Genomic DNA, 24,784 nt, shown 5'->3' with positions numbered 1-24,784 from the left:
CAATTTTAACGAAGACTACCTGTCTCTAGTAGCTGATTTCTGTTCACCAAAACCATACATCATGCCATTATCTGGTACAAAGAATATCATGACAGTACTTAATTTGGTGTTTCAATATTATTTGGTTTAAAGCCAATTTTATAGAGATATAATTACTATCGACATTATACGGTTTATTGTTGACATAACACAAATTTTGACCGTGTGCCGTGGCCTCATTTTTGCAGGACTAGATTCTAAATAATGCTTACAAATAAAGAAATAGATTTACTTTTATGATCTCAAATTGTTTGTTACTTTTGCTAAATTATGTCAACCAGATTTAGTAATAATGTGACGTTCAATAAAATAGCTATGGCAAAAGTCTTCGTATCTTCGGATTGACCCTCGTATTACTTTTAATCAATTTATGATCATGAACTGTTTACCACTTGGTGCTGGCAAAAACATTTTTGCGGTCGCCATTGAACCGAAGGCGACAAAACATAGTGCATTGTTACAACGTACTTTGAAAAATTACGCACTTTGAAAATTTTTGGCATTAAAAAAGTGCGTTAATTTTGGGGCTGCGTCGACGTACTTTGAAAAACTATATATATTTTTTTCAAAGTGCGTTGATATCGTCGATATTGTTGTAACCTTCTTTAGCTAAATAGGATATACTTAAAAAAGAACCAAATGCATTCTCAGCTAACTTGACAAACCGTTTCTCGGTTATGATTTTTTCTTCTCTCATAGGCTTTTGTATATGTAGTTTACACACAAAGACAAATTCAGGAGATTTGAATTAACCAAACATGACCAACTGTATCGCTTAGCAACTGCATTTTTCTTATAACATGTGTGCAGAAAAAGTTCTTATCTGGTACATTGGGATATGCCAGAATTAAACGAAAATGATTTATAATATGTATATTGATAATAGAGATCATTAATGTATTACATATTTCAACTGGCTTCAATTGCGTGTGGTCGTAAAAAACATGATGTGAAAAAAGGATACGTTAGTTATGTTTATCAAAAAATGTTTAATCAAATTAAGCACTTTGATTATTTTTCAAAGTGCGTTACATTTGTACACTAGTAAATTTTTTGTACATGAAAAAATGACGATAACAAACCGTCAACAATCTCAAAAATCCATAAAAACGAAATACAAATAGTACAATAGTATAAGTGCTTAATTTTCGAGAGTTGACTTAATCAACTCTCCTATACAGTTATTCTGGCAAATCGGAAGTGAAAAGGTGTTTGGACCTCAGCACAAATCACCACCGCTGACAAGACTTAGTACTTAAAAATAATGTAAAAATTCGAAGTAATGTATTCAGATGAGTTTGATTGCGATAATTCTATCTTTAAATATTATACAACATGGTTCATATGGGGTTTTCCATTTTTCCTTCTATACATGTACCTCGGAATTCGTCTCGGAAAAGCCAAAAAAATTCGATAATGCTAGAAAAAAAAATGTGTGCAATATTATTCATATATCCTACAGCTAAGGAAATACTTGCCAGACAAAATAACATAACGTTGACTTTAGCACAAAAAAAATAATAATAAAATCAACTCCCATCAGTACTTTAGTGGTTTGATTTCAAAGTGCGTTGTCACAGTACATCTATCCATGGTGACTGTAGTCTGATCACAGTTGATTTATGCATAAATAAAGGTAACTCGATAGTTATATAAAATGTGCTTTTATTCAAAATAATACGTCAAGTTCTACTACAGAAGTAGTACACTTTACTTTGAAATAATACTAAAATACTCTAATGGAAATGAGTTTCCAATCTTAAGACTAAATCATGTACTTATATGCACAATGAAAACCTGTAAAAAATGCGAGAGCATATGCATGATTTAAATACTTTAGTAACCATTCACATCATATGTGTTCTTTAAAACACAACAGTTACATATGGTTCTTTTAACTTTTTTGAAATATTACTGATATAGTAAGTACCCAATATCTATCATTAACCTCGTTGATTCATTAAAATATGATCAAGAGAGAACAATTAAACGTTTCCACTGTTTTCAATGTTTCTTAAGCTGGATTATTTTCATGCCATGACATTTCAGGGATTTTTTAAAACCAGGAAAATAGAAGGGTGACTTCTCAAAACAAGTACATGTACTTTTGAAATAGCTGGGGTTTATTAATAAAATAGAAACTTGCAGCCATGTTCAAATTTTTTCAGCAACTGACCTTAAATTCTTGTCTGATACGTGCAAGATATGATACTATGCCACATGGTTTTAAAAAAATAATTCTTACTCAATTTCAATGTTAAACTTGGGGAAATGCTATGCACATCTTTACATCATTCAATCTGAAAGATTATTCATTTTTTAAAATATACTTATAAATAAAATTATATATATCATGCTCTCATATCATATATGCACATGCAATGTAAAAATTAAGAAATGTTCTTGCAAAGATACAACAAGACTCGGAGCCCAATTCCAAATACATATATGTTATATGAAATCCTAAACGTGAGAGCAAGCATTACTAGGGGCTGGATTCACACCCTACCATGGCCCCTCCTCCTGCCCAAAGAATATCAGGACACTTGGGGAGGGTACAGGGGTACAAACATATGGTCTTGAAAGATAAAGTGACCACAAAGCCTCTGACCAAAGACAAAGTTGTGAAATAAGCCATGATTATCATGGCTAAATAAGTCAAATTCACCTTCGTTAAATAAAAGGTACAGAATTTCATCTTTTCCACATGTTGTAGATACTACACACAATGAGAAATAAAAATGATGTTTTTAGGGGGATTTTGCTATGTTAATCTAATAAACATTCATTGTTCCTACTGATTTCTAATTGAAAATAAAAACAAAAAAGCTTGGTGGTGCTATCATGTGAGAAAGGCATTTCCTATACAATTCCAGTTATATGCATGAATAACAACACAAAAATGAAAAATAAAATCACGGCAAAACTTTGAAGCAGTTGTACAATACACATCTTTGGCACATAACAAACGTAATTCTCCACTGAGGTCTCCCACACCCTACAACCTGTCTTCAAGATTTAAACTGCTTCTGATTCGCTATCATGTAATACACACCAAAGACCTGCTTTCATGTATGAATATGCATCAACCTGATAATATTATAAGTAATACTTAAAATTTAGTTCCACAATTAGTCTTACACTTACTTTTTCTCTAAATATGAGGCAATGAATGTGCAATTTTTTTTTACCTTAAACATAACACCCCCCACCTTCTTTTATAAAAAAAAAACCTTGTTTCAAATGCTCAAAATCAGCTTTGATAAAAAGACAATGCTGGCAAAAAACATCACATCATGAAATGCCCTCTTTTCCCCTCCAGTATTTCCTCTAAGGTGTTTCATCTAACCAAAGTCCCCACTTATAAATATGGTAAGTATATGACACCACTAGGTAATATCATTTTTCTTTGAAGAAAGAGTTTTCAAAATTACATAGAAAGCCTTTACCTCTTAAGACTCTTTCTTGCTTTTAACCATAGTGGTTTATTTTAATAGAGGCTTTAATAACAAGTACACTGAAAGCATGCAGGTTTTTGTACAGACTCCTTAATAAGTATTTTAAGGCAACAAGTCAATTTTTGATAAAGAATCGGTGGACATCAGTTTGGATTACAAGTATAAGTGTGGAACGCTTGCTTTGTAAAAACTGTCAAAACTTTAAAGTTATCAATAGGAAGGACTTGTTCAGTAGCGCAACAAAAACAATATCAACCTTATTCAAAATACAATGCAAGTACTAAGGATAAATTATGCAAATAATTATGCATATATTGCACAAATGACATAAATATTATGATATAAAAAAATAATTAGTACATCTATATTTACAAGTGATTGTATTCTGATAATTGATATCCAATTCTCAGTCTGTCGTTATATATGATTATATACAATGTATATCCTACATAATATGTATGTATATAACTACATCTACATGTGCATGTACAATGTATCATGATCTATTTCACTAAGATGACATCATTAAAATATTCATCACATATAATCAAATCAGCAAATAAAAGAAAAATTGATATTAATTGTGGAAAAAACAAAATGTGAACTAGAGATCAGAAGTCATATTATAAAAATATAGCCCATATTTCTTGACAAAATAATTACAACTTTGAAAAAAGTTTTAAAAAAGCTCACACTTTAAATAATCACCTTTGAGTTCTGTTGAATTTCTAATTTAGACTTTTGTGACATAAATTAAATTTTACAATAAAAAAGCATTCTTATTTCTATTCATAAATAAATCAATATGACAGTATCACTCACAAAAACGATTCATGTGTATAAACATACAGACTGAAATTTTTTTTTTTGTATCTTTTAAAAAAATGTATTTGTACGTAAAGACTAAGTAAAGACCATATCTAAAATAAATTCTAAGAAAAAAATTAAATACGATAATTCATATCTCCCCTCAAAATTTCAATAATCATATCACTTCCAGCTGGCGATATTTTTTCCTTAAGTTTGAAACGGGGTCTTTCCATAAGACAGGGTCCATTCTAGATCGAGAGCGAACAAGAGCCATGTATCCAAAGATTTCAGTAAGAGAGGCAACGCACCCCTGTCGTTGTTTGAACCTGGTTTGATAGTAGTTGGGATCGGTGACAGCTTTGCCAGGCAACATGGTTTCCTTGGAAACCTTGCGGTGTGTGACTTTTATTGGAGGAAGTTTTGTGACATCACTGACAATGAAGTTCATAAGAATGTCCTCGCAGTTTTGGAGGCGTTCCACAATGTGATAGGCAGCAGGACGTAAGGTGTTGAAATACAGGAAATTGTAATACCTGCTCACAGAGAGAAATCCGAGCAAATGAATTATCATTTGATAAACATTACTTTAGAACTTGCTCTCAAGGAACAACATGTAATAGAATTTAAGCCATAGAGAAGTTACTTATTTTTATCTTTTTTAAATTCAATACGAATTTAATAAGCCTTCATTAAGAAGACTAAATCTTAATGTCCTTCAGACCAGCATGTAGAAAAATTCCTCTTCATAACACAAACTTCAAATCAAACACAGAACAATTGGCATTCTATCAAACAAACACAGCACTTTTATCTAGCTATCTCCGTCTGATTGACAATGTTTACTTTTTAACTGACCGTATACTGACCTGTTATAAATAGCACCAGAAGTAAGAACCATGGAGTACTCGTTCAGCCATTTGGACGTGTAGCTCCAGGCATTCTTGGCCTCATCCCAGTAATGGTTCCTGGCAGGGTATCCCACAATCCTTTCTGGAAATTCTTTCCACACTTTGAAGGCAAAATTTAGCTAAAAGGGAATAGATTAGCAAATTTTATTTTTTAAATCAAATCCAAAATCTATCTTATTAAAAAGTTTAAAGGTATATAAACATTTTACAAATTTGTTACCATATATTTTATTTTACTTATATGATTCCAAGTGGTTTATTTTTCATTTTTTTTTTTTTTTGGGGGGGGGGGGGGGGGATTTAAAATCCATTCATATAAGAAAACAAAGCGCTAGCTTATAAAAGGTATTCAAGATCATACCTCATCTGTTGTGAGCAGGGAATCTTCATCTAAGTTGAACACAGCATCAGTCTCTATCTCCTCGTACGGATAAAACCGAGCACTGACAGACTACAATGAGAGAAGGACATACATTACTTTATATACACATACATGTATATACTTTCCTATATGAAGCATGGCTTTTTTCATGCGATTTTGATTTGGAATAAGTTAAATGTTTACACATGTAACTCATTCATCAAATTTTCCTTTTTATAAGGTAAATTTTTGGAGTATTTTTCCTTTGAATTGAAATATACAGTTATCTTTCTTTTCAAATTCAGATATTACAAGTTTTATATTTATGCCTAATATGTCAATTCATTTTCATGAGGCAGATTGTTCTAGTTGTTTACCCTGAGGATTTTGGTCTTGACTAGTATAGGAATGCCCAGATCAGCTGGCCACTGGTAGGAGGGGGGTGGCGGCGTGTCACAGTTCCAAATGACAACAATCTGAAAAATTCACACAATCATTGAAAAAAAACTCTCCAATCAGAGGACACAAAAAACGATTTCGTCTTCCACAACAATGGACCAAACTGTCATTTCCTCTGTGTTCTATGAGAATGACCAACATTCCTTTAACAATCATTCTAAAGAAACCATAAGAGAGTAATTACACTAAGCCTATTCTTTGATGGCTCCGCTAGTTTAATTTGTAGGCAAAATGTACAGAAAAAGGGAGAAAAGGAATTACTTGTCCATCAAGGAGAGGAAGGTGGCAGTTTGACTCGTGCGGTGAAGCAATAAATGGATTCTATTCTTCCTGAATGACTAATTTACGGCAAATTACAGCCAGTAATGAGTGAATCCACCCTACACGCAAACTGGATTAGTAGATCTTTTGATAGGTCTGGTGGGAGTTTAAACTTACATATTGTGTGCTTGTTTCTCTTTCAATCCATCAGTTCACAACTTTTATTTACATTTCACTTTATATTAGATCCTAGTTTGTTCAAACTTTTGCCTATCAATTCTAATTTCTTCATGTGCAATGTGATTAAGAATTCAAAACAATTAAAAGTTAAAAAGTTTAGAATGTATACATATCAATAAAAATTTGTTACTTTTAATGTGCTCTAATCTTTGCATACTGCCAGTTTAATTAACAATAATATACATAGAAGAAATCAATTTAATTCATTAAAATTCATTTTGATTCATCATTTTCCAAAAATCTGTAATTTTACTTTTTGTACGAATGTGGATTTTGCCACCGTCCGGATCAAACGGAACAGTGGAGCAGAGGACAGGAGCACCGGGGAAGTGGCATACACAACAGCCGTGAACTGGTTATCCGATTTGTATGCAAACTGTCTATAAAATGACGGATATGTATGAAGCACATCTGAGTATTCCGGAAGGAGACTTAAAGCACCAGGAAAATTGTTCCAATGAACGGAATTCCGCGAGAAATAGCTCTTCACACGGTCCTTGACAATCTGCAATGGTAAACAGACACCCCATTAGTATGAAATAGACTGTAGCACATATTAGTAGTCACCAGGAAAAAAACTCAGATAAATGAAGCAAACTAAATTGTATCTTTGGCTAGAAACATGCAGATTATATTTTTTCTTATTCTATGGCCAGTTTTCTTTTTTCCTTACTCTTCCCTGTTCATTAGATCCAGTGCTCACAAGTTTCCTATCCCTTTAATGCTTAAAACCTCCATGCTCCAGTGCAAGCACCTGTTCTGTTGTCTAGTAAATATCTTATCATTTCCTTCTCTATTAAAGCTGTATTCAATATTGGATATTTTATAATAATTAATACTAATTAAAAATATTAATCAGTCAGTCTCTACCTGAATAATGACGTTTTAATACTTGTACATGTACCATAGTTTTAATTCATAAGAACCTGTATACAGATGATCTCAGCAGTTTTGACATGTGAAATATATAAAACTTTGAGACAGCCCCTCAAAAAGATTTTAATGATGTCCACGTTTTAAAAAACAAACCTGACGTATACATGTAGGCACAGTATGTTGGGAGCCATTCCCACGACTTGTTAATCATTAAACAAGCCAATCAGACTAGCAAGTCAAACAAGAGAGATTTATTACACAAAACTGATAGCCATAATCTGAAATTCCACACCATGGTTTTTTATAACTTTATTTTACAATAACCCTAATCCCTTATCAGAGCTACTTTTTAACCCAAGTTATATCTTCAGAGGTACACAACACATGCAGGCTGAGAGAAAGAAAAATTAACTGTTTGCTAGATATTTACATAGGGGGCGATTTCGAAATCAACGCTGTAGCCTTCATAATTAACTCTTTCCAAAGCCAAGGAAAACATTCAGTGATTCGAACAAATACAAGTACCGCCAAATGAGTACATGCTGGAAGTTATCCCTATACTTACAAAAAAAACCAAGACAGGATTATTTTCCACATAATTCAACCAATAAAACATATTTTTCATATTCGTTACCTGAGTATTTTATTCAGAACAATTAATATATGCAGTCTAGCTATTTGAGAACAAAGTTTATTTAGGTACCGTATGTACACATAGTTTTTATTGCAATGACTTTCTCCCTCATTAACAAGCTTTAAAAAGATAAGTTGTCAGCACTTGTAATATTCTCTCCATTTAAGCAGATAAAACTGTATTCCTTGAGTACTTTCTAAACACATCAAATTCATTCTGTAATGCATGCCATAGTATAAGAAATATGAAGAGCAAATTTAATTAAGAAACCTGAATCCTACCTAATTTCTACTTCTATTATTAACAATCGAATATCAATTAAAGCTACTAGTTTATTGTTTATTCTGAATTATTCATAAAACAAAATAGATCCTTGTTCAATTTTTCAAGGTACCATTATTGATTTAAAATGTCAGACTCTTTCAAATCCATTTCCCTAAACAAAAATTTTATTTTTTTTTCAAAAATTGGCACTCAGGTTACATCAATAACACACCTCAAAATGCAAATATCTCTCTCTCTCTCTCTCTCTCTCTCTCTCTCTCTCTCTCTCTCTCTCTCTCTCTCTCTCTCTCTCCATACCTCAAGGACTGTATTGATGATCTTGTCCATAGAAGAGAAGTAGGCTTCCCACAGGAACTGTGTCTGCTGTCTCATGGCAAAGATTTCTGGCTGTGACAGACCGTGGACTATGGAAGGGACCTACCAAAAAAATATCAAAATAATAAATCATATACACTGAAGAGAAACAAATATCAGTGAAAACCCTTAATATATAAATAGGTAACATTCAGAGCATTAAAAATTTCATTTACACAGAAGTACTTTAGAATTTTTCTAGCATGCATTTTATTGTAAAAATGTGTGAATTACTACAATTGTTACACAGCAGAAAAATTGTATTTTTTAAACTGTTGCAATTGCTAATGATCACATTACAGAGACATGAAAACAACCATGAGTAAGGTCTGTTATAAATAAAACAAAACTTAGGACTTCCAAATATTTCATCCGGAAATATATTTTTCTATGAATATCAAGTTCAACGCATTAATTTTTTTACAAATCACAACACAACTTGTAATGCTTCTTATCAATCTGTGTTATCTTAATTTCACAATGAGAAAAACCCTAGCTTTATGCATCAACTTCAAACAAAGTTTTTTTTCACAATAAGGAAAAAACTCATTATAAATAAATTGAAGTCAAGTGCGAACTCAGAACAATTTCCTAACACAGTCATTGGAATTTCCTTTAGAAATGATGCTTGATTCAGCCAGCTACTTGAGACAAAGAAACGATGTTTTTCGTTTTTCTGAATGGAAACATTTGTCAGGGATACTGGGGACAATCCACTCATCCTCAAAGAACCCTTAGCTTGCCGAAAACAGCTGCAGCCATTATCAACAAGGCTTAAAATAGATGTAATTAATGACTTTTTAAAATAAATATTATCGTAATGTACGTAATTCACAGAGATTTTTATTCTCTGACATTTACTGTAGCTGAGTTTGTCATTTAAATAAAGAAAGAGTGCATTCAAAACAGTCATATTAAATGAATTTCATGAATTTTGAAATTCTTAATACATGTATAATGAATATATACATGAAACTATGTTAATGTATTCCTACTTTAGTGCAACATTCATTCTAACATATCATATTGTTAAAAGTTCAGAAGGATCTGTGGCACTGTAGTCTAGCTGTATTGTATTTCTATCTTCTAGTTCACACTGAAGTCTAGAGACTAGGCCGACTTAATGACAGAAGATCTAATTACTCATAAAATGTCTGCTCTGTATTACTCATCAGTTTTATTCTATATACAGTGCAAATATTGACCCATGTCCTTACCACTCCAATCATCAGGTGATTTAAAGACAAGAAGTACCGTTATTTGCAGATAATATCAAAGTTGTCCTGTATATACTACATGTATTAATATAAAATATTAAAGCAATATGAGGTGCAATTTTTATGTTGAATATTTTTTAAAAGAAATGTTATTTTTTTGACTAAAATAACAAAATATTACATGGTTTTTAAATTTCTGTTAGCTCTGTTTTTGTGGGAAAAGCCATTAAGAAGTCTTAATTGGAGCAAAATCGAATTATTGTCGTCCTGTACAAAAATTGATCAGCTATATATTCCTTATAGATGAATTATTTCTCCTAACAAAAATTTATGATTTTTACAAATCCTATTTATCATAAAAGTTTAAGTTACAAGCAGACTTATTACTATATACTAGCAGGTTTTTTGCAGCAAAATAAAATTCTAAAAAATACAGCTAATATTGCTTTAAAAATATATTTGAAAATGCTAAATCCATACTATGGCAGGCAACAAATTTGAAGAGGCAAACGCTTTTGCAGAAATAAAATTTAGCCAATTCTAAAATATGTGTGTATTTTTTTTTTCTCGACTTGCTAAAATTTTTAAGTCTGAACTGAAATTTAAGAAAGATGTTGTATATCATAAAACAAACCAAATTTGCTGATTCTGTCATTTATCAAAGAAAACGACTGGCTTTGTAAGGTGGAAAAAATCAAGCACTCAGTTTTCCATGTTATTCTAATGAACACAGAAAAGAATGCGAAATTCACCCAAGAACCATTGTGCCACATGACAAAGGTTGTAATACAGTGTGTATACTAGCTGCCCCATTGTGTAAGGCTGCTCCACTACCTTAGTTCCATAACATGTAGATAGTTTTATTGGAGTTTAAATTTTATTCTCTGCTTGTGTGCATTAAATTTAAACTCTCCTCCTCCTAATACCTTGGCCTCAAAATCAGAACTGCTTCTTTTGAATTGGAGGATGCAGTTGGCTCAGGGTATAATAGGCAAGCTGTTTCAGTAAGAGTTCCTATAGTCTACAACTAAATCGAGATTTGTTTTGAATGATGCAAAAAGCCTTTGTGAAAACCCTCTTAGAAAGTCTAAACTGATAAGAGCATTATTAAAATAGTTTCTCTTTGCTGGTAGCTTTGAACAAACAAAAAAACAAAATGCAAGTAAAATTTCAAGGTAACTAAAACTAGATATCCCTGCCTCCAAAGCCAAGCTGACTGGCGGTAAACTGGTACTTTGATTAAATGACCTCCGATGACCCCATCAGACAGAGCAAACAAAACGGTAATCTTCCCCACATATTTGTAGTTGCATTTTACAAGTTCCACCCTCTACACAAAGATTGCCTATTCAGACTTTTAACAAGATCTGGGAATAATATCTTTAAGAGGTGACTTCTCTTCACGTTTCTGATTGGGGATAAATTGTGTAAAGTATGAATCAACACCAATGTCAATTTCATCATAAGTATTGGATCTACACGTAAACTGGCTTTTCCAGTGCACTGCATCACATGTTTGAGAAAACAAACATGCAAGTATTATTACATGCCAGCCCTACCCCTACCACCTACCTCATGTCTATGTCCTATACCTACCTAGTATACCCCCCCCCCCCCCAAATCAACTGTACCATTGTCGGAAATCACGGTTTTCCATCTGATATTCTGCTTTTGAATGCAGCTACTGTATAAATTTCTTATATTATGTGATTACTTAATTCCGCAATTCAACTGTTTTGTATCATAAAATTGCAAATGCAGAACTTTTTTCTTTATTTCTTATTGTTCTCGACCCTAAAAAAATAATGACGAGATTTTAAAATTTGCGAAAGGTGTTTCTCATGATTTTACGCGAATATTACTTTCTTGCGTTTAATTAGGAATCCACAGTATACACACCTCTTTAAATCGTTAGTTACAGGAAAATAAAGTTCTCTAAAGTTTTCCTTTTTCAAATTCATTTGAATTTTAAAAATATTTGTATACATGTATTTCCTTTGTATATGTAAATTCTGTTTTATATTTAAATTTACAATGTATTGAACATTAATTTGCATGTATGCTTTATTCCTAAATTTTCATCAGTGTCATAATAAAAGAGGGAAGTTCTTTTTATTTAAAAATAATGTGACATTTTGTGGCATAACTTCAGGTTTTCAGAAGTTCATATTCAAGTTTCTGATTCAAAAGTCACAAAGCATTTTTAAAATAGCTCCATTCAAATGAAGTCTCATTATTACAAAAGTAATCCTTTCTGAGAAAAATACTCTATTATTTTTAGCCTGAATGTGCTCACTCATGTACCAATCTATCTATATATATATATATACATACAACAATTACATGTACCAGTACCGGTATTTATGGCTGTATATGGCTTAGGTCTGTACCATAAACAAACCTGACATCACCTTCGTACAAAGATTGAGAACATTTTTTAAGAATCAAACCAAAATAGATCATTCATGGAGGATTAAGCAGGTATATAGTTTAAACCATCCACCAAGGGTATCAAATTCTTAAATAATGATGTTTCCTCATTTCGTAATACTTTGTCTGAAGGGCATGTGTCACCTGAAATTTTATGAGTGTCTATATATTTACACTATCTGGGGTTCAATCAGAAATTAAGGTTTGTTTGAAAAGCAAACTAAAAAAATTCTTAAATTTTGTAAGACAGGCATGAGGGTTAACTTAAGATGTGCTTGGACCATAAATATTCACTACTAGTACACATATGTTCTTAAAAGTTTCCTCATACATAGGTAAATATCATAACAAGCTATTTTAGTACAGTTCTATATATATACACATTTCCACAATAAAGATTTACAATGTAACATAAAAATAACCAAAATTAAATGGACAAGGTACAATAAAAAATTGGCATGAAAGGAATGTCTTAAATAAATGCTGGTCCTCAGGTTTTAATTACTGCAACTTTCCCTATATAAATCTTTATTTAAGCCATCCAAGTTAAAAGTAAATAGTTTCTTCCGTGAAGAAAAGGAAGAAATATTGATGAATTCAGTGAAAAGTCAATATTTAAACAGAACCCTTAGAATTCTCTGCACAGATGTTTGCAGGGAGGATTGTCTCTGGATGCCATATGAAGTTGTTGAGAAATAAAAAATAATGTAGAATATCATTATGCATAGCTAGTACTCTCCTGAAAACTATCAAAATATTTATCTGCAACTTTCTTGATAAATTTAACTTTTTTTCTTTCTGAGAAATTTGAAATACCAGGGTACACAACTTTCATCTTAAGTTACAATCATTCTGGTCTAATTACACTTGGCATCTCTCCTGACAATGAAAGGGTTGGTACGATTCAAAACAGACATCCATGAAAACATTGGATTGAAACTTTCTAACTATTCGCCAGCAAATCACTCTAAATAGAAAAGCAATGTAAATTGTAAAGACATTTAATTGAACATGAGAAGAAATAGGCTCAAGAAACCAGAAATTCTATAAATGAATTAAAATTAACTTTGCAAATAGTATTTTCATTTTGTGGGGTTTTTTTTAACAGAGACGGACAAAAAGTTGATTGGTATTGTGATAAATTGCTATGAATAGTACAGTGTATACAGTTTACTTCCTTTTTCATTTACAGCATACATTTTTTTATTGATTGTAAAAATTAAGATGCCCTTTTTAAATATGACTAGCAATGGAGGACTAAATACTAGTATATTTATGATTGGATTGAAAAATGAAATCAGATATTTCTTCCATTCCAATGTTTCCACAATTTTCCTTACATTAAACTGTCTGATGTCAATGCAAAGAGTTCTATGGATAGAAATGATGACAGCTGTATTTTTCTGATATTTGCCAGGTTAAACACTCTATGGTCTCATTAATTGGGCTAAATATTTTTTCCAAAGTGCAATGCATCATAGAGACACAATTTTAAAGAATCTTAATAAAATTAACAATGTATATTTAGGACTATATTGAACCTTGGTATGTCATTTTGTGTCCATCTATGGTATACCTTTGCGTCCCCTTCATGCATGGTCAAACTATCATTAAGCCTTTAGGGTATACAATAATTGTTTAATGGCATGTAACCAAAACTATTACACAACTGGATGCTTTGTCACAGAGCTACCTACATATATAATGTATTGAGAGTACTGAAAGCTTGAATGAACCCCCAAAGCTATTTTTTGCAAAAAATATTATGAAAACTTTATACAAAACATTTCCAACATGCTTGCTAATTGCTTTGCAGTACTTTCAGTACTTTGATTTTTCAATAGCATTGAGTGCTGACAGCAAAAAGCATAAAAATAAACTTGTAATGGTAACTTGAAGGAATTTAACAGAAATGATGAAAACAAGTTCAAAGAACACATAGCAACTCTTTTTCAGAGCTCTGCAAATAAAACTGTATGAATCAATCATATTAAGTCATCAAGAAGTACTACAAGTACATGTATACCCCACTTTCTAATGACAATAATCAGTCATGAAATATTTCCCATTTTCTGAATATTAACAATGCATAGGAATATTCATGCACCACGGTTTAAAGATAATAATAGATAGATAATCCCAAAACCTTCTATCTCAAAATCAGGCTAGCAATGCAGTACTGCACTCCACGGCTACACAAAAGTACTGATAGAGGGTATTTACCCGTAGTTATGACATCATATACCTAGATCGTGGGTTGTGAGATATGTGACAATTAGCAATTAAACAGTCTGGGAATTTAGACGACAGTTTGCCAACCAATGAAAGCAACAGGAGACAATCGTACAGGTCAGCCATTATCCTCCCACTGCATTCTCACAAAGACAACTGTTAATGTGGGTTATTATGGCCAGTTGAAAATTTATTTATGAATTTCCAAGAAGAGAGAATTGTTGAGCATGATTTGGACGAAAAATGTCAGGTTTAATGTGAACTTCTTTTTTAGAGTCAACAGAATATAATGTCTTGATCTCTTTTCTCACACTCTGGTGGTGTTACATAATAAAGTTAAAAAACCGAAGATGAAAAACACAAGTTATACAAAACTGCAAATTCAGGCATTCATAATTATGTTAAATGTTCTTGGTTGAACTTTCAAAGAACTTGTTGGCATAAAATATATCATAAAAGCAAACAATGATCTAGGCCTAAGTAAAATTATAAATTTGCTGATAAGTTATGATGTAAAGTTATAAACATATAGATTTACTTGTAGTAGTTTTACTTGTAGTTTCGATGTTTCAAATGAATGTACTTCATGTATTTATATGTAGTTTGCTACTTCCTATTTTGATTGCTTTGAAATCCACCAAATGTGACAAGCTCATAATAACTATGGTAAGCCAAGAATGATTTAATCATTGATATTTATGGTGGTTTAGATTTTCATCTCTTGATGTTTATGTATAAATCTGTAGCAATGCTTTCAATATTTCATCATTGTTGAAATTATCGAATGCAATTTATTTTTTTTCTATAAAACAGCAAGGACTGCTGTCATGCAAATTCTCTATAAATAGTTATGATACAATATAAAATTTAATTGTCAAGGGGAAATTTCGACTCGATTGAACGAAAAAAAAGCAGTTCATCTAATCTAATTAAATTTATTTTATATAAATACTATTAGATATACATGAAGAAGGATCTGAACAATTAACAGGGGTCCTTGAATCGTCTCTACTAAAACATTAAATAATGGGAATCAAATGTCATGTACATTATCTTCTCTATCAAAACATGAAATAAAGGGAATCAAATGTCATGTAAATCAAATTTGAGCTGTGAAGAGGATTATCATTGCCTCGGTAAACTTCATGCCTCTAAATAAAATAGCTTTTTAAATCAATTTGATAAACCAAAAGTAATTTATAAAAAAAAAAAAAGTTCACATAATTTGAAACTGAAAATACAAAAAATCAAAACCCTTTTGATAAAAAGGAAAAAAAAATCATATTCACTTTAAAACTGTTCACACTTTTTAATCAAAAACAGAGAGAAGCACTTAAAGAAAATCATGCCTGGTAGATAGGGTGCCAAATCTCGAGTGAATCTAGAACCTGCAGGACTGAATGCCAATGGCGGGTCATGAACTGCATTATATAAGATAAACTTAAAAAGAGGTACCAATTACTTTTCCCTCTAATTGAATTTTCAAGCCATCTTTTCTTGCTGCACTTTTTTGCTTAAATTGAGCATCTGCAGGAGACGTTCTGCAAACGAAGCAAGGCAAATTTTTTTCCTCATTTTTTTTTCTTCCTGAGCCATCTTCTATATCTATTGCTAAGGATTCTACCTGCATATGTACTCACATGTTGTTTTGTTATTTTAACAGCTTCCAATGAAAAATCTATTAGCATGGATTATGGCCAAAACATATGACTTAAAAATTACAGCTCTGGAAATATAATCAGCAAAAGCTGACTGCTTTTTACCTTAATTAAAATAAAAAATCTTCGCCGTTTTCCAAAAAATCAAAAACATGGCTCTCCGTAATCTACGTAGACTCCGTGTTTATTATATTTCATCATGAGCATGTTGTTTATCCTTTAAATGAGCATGTCTCAAATTTCTGATTTGCATTTCAAGCAATACATACTGGAAGAAATTTTTACTCCCTTTAAGCTCTATACCATTACGTTCTCAAACATTTCAATCTTAAAGAAAACAAAAAGAGGCGAATTACAGTTTCACCACAAAATGTTACATTAAAATGAAAAGCAAGTCATGGTTCAAGTACTGGTACACAAAATCAGTCAAGAGAAGGAAAATGAAAAAGAGACAGACTGCCCCACCCTCTATTTACATGCATTGCCCACTGCAAGAATGCACCCATGCCAACAATCTTCCCTGCTTTTTTTTTTCTCACGGCTGAACAGACAGTGACCAACCATCAATTAAAATCAGGGAAAGGAGACTGGGGGGAGAGAGTTGTTGTTTTCATGCTTCATTTGAAGCGGTACCTGAAACAGGAGCCTTTCATCTGCCCACACCGCTGCCTTCTTCCAATCAATCACCTCACCAAATGGCAGCTCCCATCCGTTACTTAAAAGCACAGGGATACAGCCTGCCTGTAGGGTCTCCAAAAACCTGAAACATAATGGCCCACATAAGTATAAACAGTATACATATACAATTGAATGTAGGTGATCAAAGCACATTTTGTTCATATAGTGTTTAAAGTGGATATATACCAGTAGTATTTCATGGGGGTTGGGGGATTTATTCATCTTTATTAAAATTTTATTTGAAATGCATGAGATGGAACATATTTAGCATTAACAGTAAAACGTTATCTTTTAATCATTATCCGTCAGATCAAATTTTAAATAATGGATACAGACATATTATCAGGAGTCTATGCTCAATAAATCCCAGCCCTTTGGGATTTTCTATCAAATCTATTTTTGAGTTTAAATTACATGTGCTTATGACATGCAACCTGCTAGAAGAACATCAGTGCCTCATCCACCGCTTCAATTATTCAATTCAATCATTATTCCATGGATCAGTTAATTAATTTACATCTGCTTTATGGGAATATTACAGTGTATTGATTATCACTACTAGAACATAAAAATTTCAATGAACTCTTATTATCTACATTTGCATCATTTAATCTGGTCTGCTACATCACATACAATGAAAATTGGCCATTTGAAAGTAATTTATTTTATTGTCCACTCAGGGGCTGACCCCTTGACCTTACCTGAATGACCCCAGACGTCGACCCCTCGGCACCAGACAGAAGGTGGCATTGTACAACAGCTTTTTGTAGTCGTACCTACAGATGACAGTGTGAAAATGGGCATCATTAATATACACACATTAAACAGTTTGGTTTGTTTTGGCATTTGGACAATCACATACAGTTACTGAACATGTATTTTAAATTTGTAATGTAAGTTACATGTGACCAGTGTTTGTTTTAACCTGTAACAGTTCTCTCACAATTTCATGTCCCCCCTCCACCAAATTGTTATAACTTTACCTCATTGAAATAAACTAACAACTAAGTATAATATTTCAGTATCTTCTTTTCTTTTACTTGCATAAGAAACAGTAAGTAGATAAATGGCTTGTTAATTTGTTCCATAAAAAAGAGAAACCCCCCCCCCTCTTTTTTCTGCACTTCTCAAGACAAATTAAAAAATGTTGAGAGTACAATTTGACGACTATTTATAATGCCTATATATTGAATAAAGAAATGTTATCAACCTCTTTAATATGTATTTTTATCATACAACACAAATACAGGGTTGTCTCTAAAAATTGAAGTAGAAGGAAGAAATAAAAAAAGTAGAAAGGGGTCTGGGGGTCTAACTTATAGCTAGATTGTGTTTGAAATGCAATCCTATTCGGGTAATGATGTCATTTCAGGCGGGTCTTAGAGACAACCCTGTCAAATACAAATAATAAATACATATAGGTATCATATTTATTCAAGTATAATTATAGCAAAGATTATCAGCAAAGATGTCAAAGCAGTTCTTATTTCCGATTCATAGGAATTAAAATACAGCTTCAACTTACAGGTCAGATGTGCATATTTTAAATTTTTAACTATATTAGAGGAGTGTAACACAACTGTGCACTCCATATAGTTCACAAATCTGGTATGTAAAATCTTTAAATCTGAGGGAATGAAAAGATGCCAGTTTCTGTTTAAACTTCCTAATTTTTAATTGAAATATTAATAAAGATTTTATCTTAATGGTTTCCAATGTTTGGATGTTCTTGGCATACACCTCACAGACTTGCTGATTGGGGAAAGGCAGATTTCTTTAAAGCAACAGTAGAACATTTCTGTTTGTTTTGACATGGCTGACAAACCTATTGGGGATAATGCCAGTCAGTGTAGATTCGCAGACAAAGCTCAACAATTGAGGCAAAAGACCCTTTCAACAGACCATCAACTTGATTTGCAAAAATGCAGAAAGACATGTTGCCTTTTAACAACAACAGAGAACTAAGAAATCTTCAGAAGCATTTATTGTTGACCCCAAACCAAAACCCACTTTCAAAACGACACATAACTTGGAATGAAGGATGGGTGTCATGTAAGTTTATGAAGGGTCAATGGCACAAGGAAAATTAAAGTACCATGAGTATTCCGGTAAAATATAATGCATACATAATTTTCTTAAAGACTTACAGTATTCACATAGATTATAAATAACTTGTTTTTGTATTAAAACTGTCATTTCCTTATTAAAATTCTAGTACTCAGAACTACTACATTTGCCAGTTGTACATACATGTACATTACTAAAAACATCAGTTTACGGAGTTATTTTTCCCTTCTTCTTTCGCAAAAGTTTCGCCTCATCTTGAATATACCTGGCAAACATAGTTGTGTTTAAAGAGAGATTATTCGAGACATTGGAATTTACCCAGTCTTAAATTTGCCCACTGGCAACCAAGGCGAAAATAAAACGGGGACGAATATTTCCCTGTATACAATATTAGTTGTAAATTTGTGACAAACATATCTTTAAAAGATATATCATCAAGTTTTAAATGAGAGAGGAATTCAGTTCACATGCCCAGATATTCCACCATGTTTAAATTTATCATTAACTGTTCCTATACAGTATGCAAGGCATGCATAAAAGACATATTGATATAAGCGTTATCGATAAATCTCATGGTAAAACTGCATGCACTGCCAGATACATGTATATATTACAGTAAAACACAGTTATAACAAACAAGCTTATAATGAATTAATGCTTACAGTGAAGTGATTTTCATTTCCAGTGACTTTATTACATGTTGTATACTTGACAGATAAAACGAATTACGTTAATAATGAAGCAAAATTGCCCGTCCCTGGCACTTCATTATAAGCATGTTTAACTGCATTATGTCCTCAAACGTTATCATCAAGTCTGCATTCACACGATGATGGTAAAACTAAAATATAACTGCTAACTCAGCATATTGCACTTCAGATGTAGAAGCATGAATAATATAGGCCATCATCTTTATAAATGCTGAAAATGATAATATGTACTGTTAGTAATGTATCAAATACTCTCTGTGTGTTAAAAATATTTATTGAACAGATTGTGTAGCTCAGTGGTTGAGCAGTAGAGCATTTTATGAGTGATTTTGATCAGCTGTCCATCGCTCCTAAGAAATGATGAAATTTATTTACAAATACAGAAGACTTTGCTTATAAGAAATACCTGATGACATGGATATTTTGATCCCCTGTAGTGAATAACCCTGATAACTAAGATTCATTATATATATATATATCCATATAAGTATATGAGCAAGATGATGAATGGAAGATAAAATATAATTTCTTTACAACTGAGATTTCCTTATGTTATCCCAGTTCTTTATTAAGACTAAGCCAGTTTTCATTTCAGTAAAGGTGAACTTATGATGTCCTAACATTGAAAGGTCATAATTATACATGTTCTAGCTGGTACTAATCATTAATGAGGTGTGAGAATTCCAAAATTAAATAAAGAAACAGGAAAACCACAATAAGGATATATTCAGAACTTAGGATCAACAGGAAAATAGGAGTATTTATGGGTATTTGTTATTAATATAATCATAAAAGATAAAAAGGGGTTCCTCCTTCCAATAATTTTTTTTTAAAAATATGGCAGGAACTATTGGTAATAGTCACTGAAAGAGATATGATCATGTCATATAATTTCCTTTTCCACTTAGCCAGACCACATCCTTGTGTTGGAGACATCGAACCACAACCCAAATTTCCCACCAATTCTCTAAGTCAATAAGAGCTCTGTAATCATTGCCAAGACCGACCCACCTTTCTCCCTCTCTCATTCATCAGAATTTGCGGCCAACATTTTGATAATTCACCTGAGTAACTGTGCAATGTGCATGTACAATGTAGACAGAAATTACATCAAATTTCAACAGTGTCACAATAGCAGCCACCTATCTCCGTGGGCCAGCTAGGCTTTCCTTGTTAGCCAATTCCTCATTAGAGACTTGACAAGACGTGGGAAGGTGTGGTTAGACTGTTATAATTATAATTCTCTTACAGTGCTGTGTCTGTCGACTTGATTTAGTCCAATCGTATCGCATGGACCTTTAATATCATTCCTTCATAATAAAGTTTATAGTAGAATATAAAGTATCTTGCATATATATATACAAGTATAATGAAATTGCTAGCAGCTTCATAATATATACTTTATTTGAACACAAAATTACACAAGAGGATTAGAAACAAGTTCTTGCAACTTATATCCTCTCCTATTGAACATGCATCTAATACCCGGTATACTAACCCTGTTTAATTTCAAATTAGGATATAAAGTATACTGCATGTACCAGTATTTAAAGGTTGTTCATAATAAAACATGATACAGCAACCTGTTTAAATCAAGATAACTTTTTAACACTAAAAATTTTGAAAAAAAATTGTATATTTTTTAACAATTTTAAGCTTCACAAATTGAACTCTGACAACATTTACATTCATGTCTCACTGTACTAACAATGAACACCTTGATTTCTATCCTTAAACATCTGTTACATAATTTCCACTTGAGTAGTACTTCGAGTTTAGCACTCCTTAAAAAAGGATGTCATCTGGTCATCTGAACACTTTTATGACATGTCAGACTCAAGAACCCTTTTGCACTAACTTACCTATTCTCTTTCTATAATTTAACTTTTTTTGTGTAACATGCAATAAAATTAACCATGAAAACGAATCCTCTATAAATGTATGAATTAAACCTTTGAACATGAGTTCTAATGCATGAGCACAGAACAGTCCACTGAACCCCGCCCCCAAAAAAAGAACCAAACCAAAAAAAAATTAATTAAATATACATATACATGTACCAACCCTTTTATGCTAAAGACTTATTTTATTATCTCATCTGTACATGAAATAAATTGTGTGAACCTGAATAAGTGAAAGAAGTGATACATTTACTCAGGGCAACATTGGATATCAATCTAATATACTGTAATACATACATATGATACATGTAAAAGTGTACTATATACAATGACCCAAACCAATCAAATGAGTAAGTACCTATAACATGCATAAATGTACTAATGAAGTCGTGATCAGTATATACCAATCAACACAAACTACCACCCGCTCCCCAAATCTTGTTCAATAGAAAGTGATATCATGGCCATGTAAAGAGGGCATATAATCCTTCAGGCCCCACATAACTAGGCTAAACTGCTGTATCTGTGAGGTAAGAATGCCCTTTATGTTCAAGTGTTTATCCAGTAATCTATTAATGGAATGTCAGCCTTAAATACTTAGGTGTGTGTTCCTTCTTTTTTCAACTTCTTAAATCTTGCTATGCTACCTGTGTGTTCAGTGTAACTCTCTCTCCCTTTCCCTTGCTGACGCTCTCTCTCTCACTTCATCACAAACCCTAAATCAACAACTTCTAACAAACCCTTAATGAGTCATGTTTATGGTCTGGAAACATACACATACAGTATATTGATTGAGCAAAAACCAAAAATGACATTTGGCATGTTCACAATATGCCTTGATGATTGCATTAGATTTATTCTCTCAATGGTGGGCATGATCATGTCCCCCCATTGAATAAAAACAATACCCTCAAATCAAGCATAAAATCTTTGATCTTATATATTTTTTGTCAACCCGAGAGGAGATGAAAAAATAAGGAGATCGACCCATATTCAATAATACATGTAGGACAAAACAGCTGGTAAGGATTAGGGTTGGATTACAAGAAGATTTAAGGGGCTTCCAAGTTTTTAGTGTGTCAACTTGACTTTTGGACTACAAAGCTTTGCATGCAGCTCCCCTGCTGGAAATTAAAACTGCTGACAAGAGGGCCATGCAACAATCGCTGCCTCACTTTAAATGTGTGTCACGTTGGCTTCTGCTTCAAAGGTCAGGATAAACTGACCAAATATTAAATCTAAAGTCATTCACCCATCCCCGCCCCCTTTCTTCTTGAGGAGATGCCCCATGAGGGAACTGATGATATACTACAAAATACATGTATGCAGGCAAAAAAGTTTGCGTTTTCTGGGGCAGGGGAGGAAAGTGGGGGGGGGGGGGGGGGGGGGGGCTGCCCCTGCGTTCTAAAATTTTGATAGAGCATGTATTGCTTAGTGCTTACTGTAGTGTAGTGTATGTTCTGACTTCATGTCAAGTACATAATTTTCCTGGTTTATTCAATACACCAATAATTTTGATGATAACAATGAGATTTTCTTAATGATTCGCATGAACAGCAATATATCAAAGACAATGTCAATATTCTTACATGTAAAGCATATAATGTTACATACTAACAAAAGACATTGTTCTTAATATATATTCGCTGTATAAAGTGATCAGATTTCACTTTGGCTAATTACTGGCATTTAAAAGGATTGGCTTCACATATATTATATTTAATACAAAAGGAATTCTAATAATTTTAGCTGAGCATTTCATGGAAAATTAGGAAGTAAAGTGAATTGAAATTTAGTTGAAAAGAAAACCAGTTATCTGTTATTCTTAAATGAAGCTTTACATGTCAGTGGATCATTTGATTTCATAAAAGAAATTTTACAAAGATATTACCTATCAAATTCTCTGTTGTCTATATCACATCTGGTGTCGTTCAGTTCCTTGGCTTTTTTCTGCCAAAATTTCCCATGCCTGCAAGTCGTTAAGAGTACAATATCGTCCCCATTATGCATATGATACAAAGAGTTCCGAGTTTCGGACCCGACTCCTGTTAAATAACGTTTGCCTTTGAAACCCAGCAAATAATGCCGAAGGGGTGGAATGTTGTTAATTGATGTGTACATATAGCCTCTTTCTCCTCCTTTTGGAGGGTGGGTACTACCAACTAAAGGAAGGGATATATCGAAGTTTGGTCTAAATCGGGATTCTGATATACTAGCTCTGGCCATAATAGCCTCGCCAGTGTCAAAGTCAAGCACCTCAGAGTAATCAGGCCAAGTCCCTGAAAATAAATTAAATACAATATGATTTCTACCATTGTTCCAAAGAGCACCCAAATGGGCAATCTTTGGCATGATATTTTTCGCAGAGTTCACACTATTTATGTCTCTGTCCAGAGTATCTATAGAAAGGATGAAGATGCAAGCTTCGTCTGGGTTTGTTGTGTAATATTTAGACTCCTGGATAGTACTAATGATTTTGCTATAACTTTCCGATACCCTCTCCAAAACTGGGTACACATACACTTTGAAACCTCTAACACACCGGGAAAAATCAAAACAGGTGTCCATTCGACACTTTCCACTTTTGAAATCCGAGGTAACGGATTCCCTCCTTCGCCTTGGAGAGGAAAGGTCCACGGCCTCTGACTCCATATATGTCGGGAATTCTCTCTTCTCAAGAGACAGGGTAACTTCGCCATGTTTGCGATCACTTTTAGATCCAAAATACACAATGAACAACAGAACGGCGAGAATTACGACAAAAAGGTAACGTTTTTTGGCCTGCATGGAACATGTAGGCAGGTGTTCACACTTCTTATCCTTGTCATTTGTTGTCAAAGACAATAGCCCATTTAACCTCCATTTCAATTGAAAAATCTCTCTAAATCCATTCGCCTATTTCGAACGTCTTCAAGAAAACGCCATGTTGGATGTTTGTGTACCGAGTGCACATGTGCGAATATAGGGGAATTTCAGGGAGCGTATCAAAATAGCCTACATTTTTGAGACACGAGAAAGACAACTCTTACAGGCATAGATTGTCTGCAAGTCGCCAACTTGGGGAGATCTCTATCATGCACTGATAAATAAATAAATAATTAAATAAATAAATAAATAAATCCAGCTGAGAGCGAAAACCTAACGTTAAATCATTTTTGTATTTTGTACATTATATGATAATCATGGACGAAACGATTGTAGGGCTA

General features: G+C 32.8%; 1 protein-coding gene and 1 long non-coding RNA gene across 2 annotated transcripts; one reads left to right on the top strand and one right to left on the bottom strand.

Moving 5' to 3' along the window:
- Positions 1-1,687: 1,687 nt before the first annotated feature.
- Positions 1,688-24,543, bottom strand: LOC105325442 (exostosin-1b). Its single transcript, XM_011425002.4, has 9 exons — positions 23,470-24,543; positions 17,602-17,676; positions 16,856-16,982; positions 8,629-8,748; positions 6,790-7,041; positions 5,954-6,052; positions 5,577-5,666; positions 5,174-5,334; positions 1,688-4,840 (listed from the first exon to the last, which is right to left on the bottom strand). Exons 1-9 carry the CDS (start codon positions 24,363-24,365, stop codon positions 4,483-4,485), a joined length of 2,178 nt encoding a protein of 725 aa, XP_011423304.3. The 5' UTR covers positions 24,366-24,543; the 3' UTR covers positions 1,688-4,482.
- On the top strand, positions 15,889-17,677 carry LOC136275415 (uncharacterized). The gene is made up of 2 exons (XR_010713955.1): positions 15,889-16,015; positions 17,581-17,677. It is a non-coding gene; the product is annotated as an uncharacterized lncRNA (long non-coding RNA).
- Positions 24,544-24,784: the final 241 nt, after the last annotated feature.

This window comes from Magallana gigas, chromosome 5 (assembly GCF_963853765.1).
Source record: "Magallana gigas chromosome 5, xbMagGiga1.1, whole genome shotgun sequence".
NCBI lineage: Eukaryota > Metazoa > Mollusca > Bivalvia > Ostreida > Ostreidae > Magallana > Magallana gigas.
This window is presented reverse-complemented; position numbering and strand designations above follow the sequence as displayed.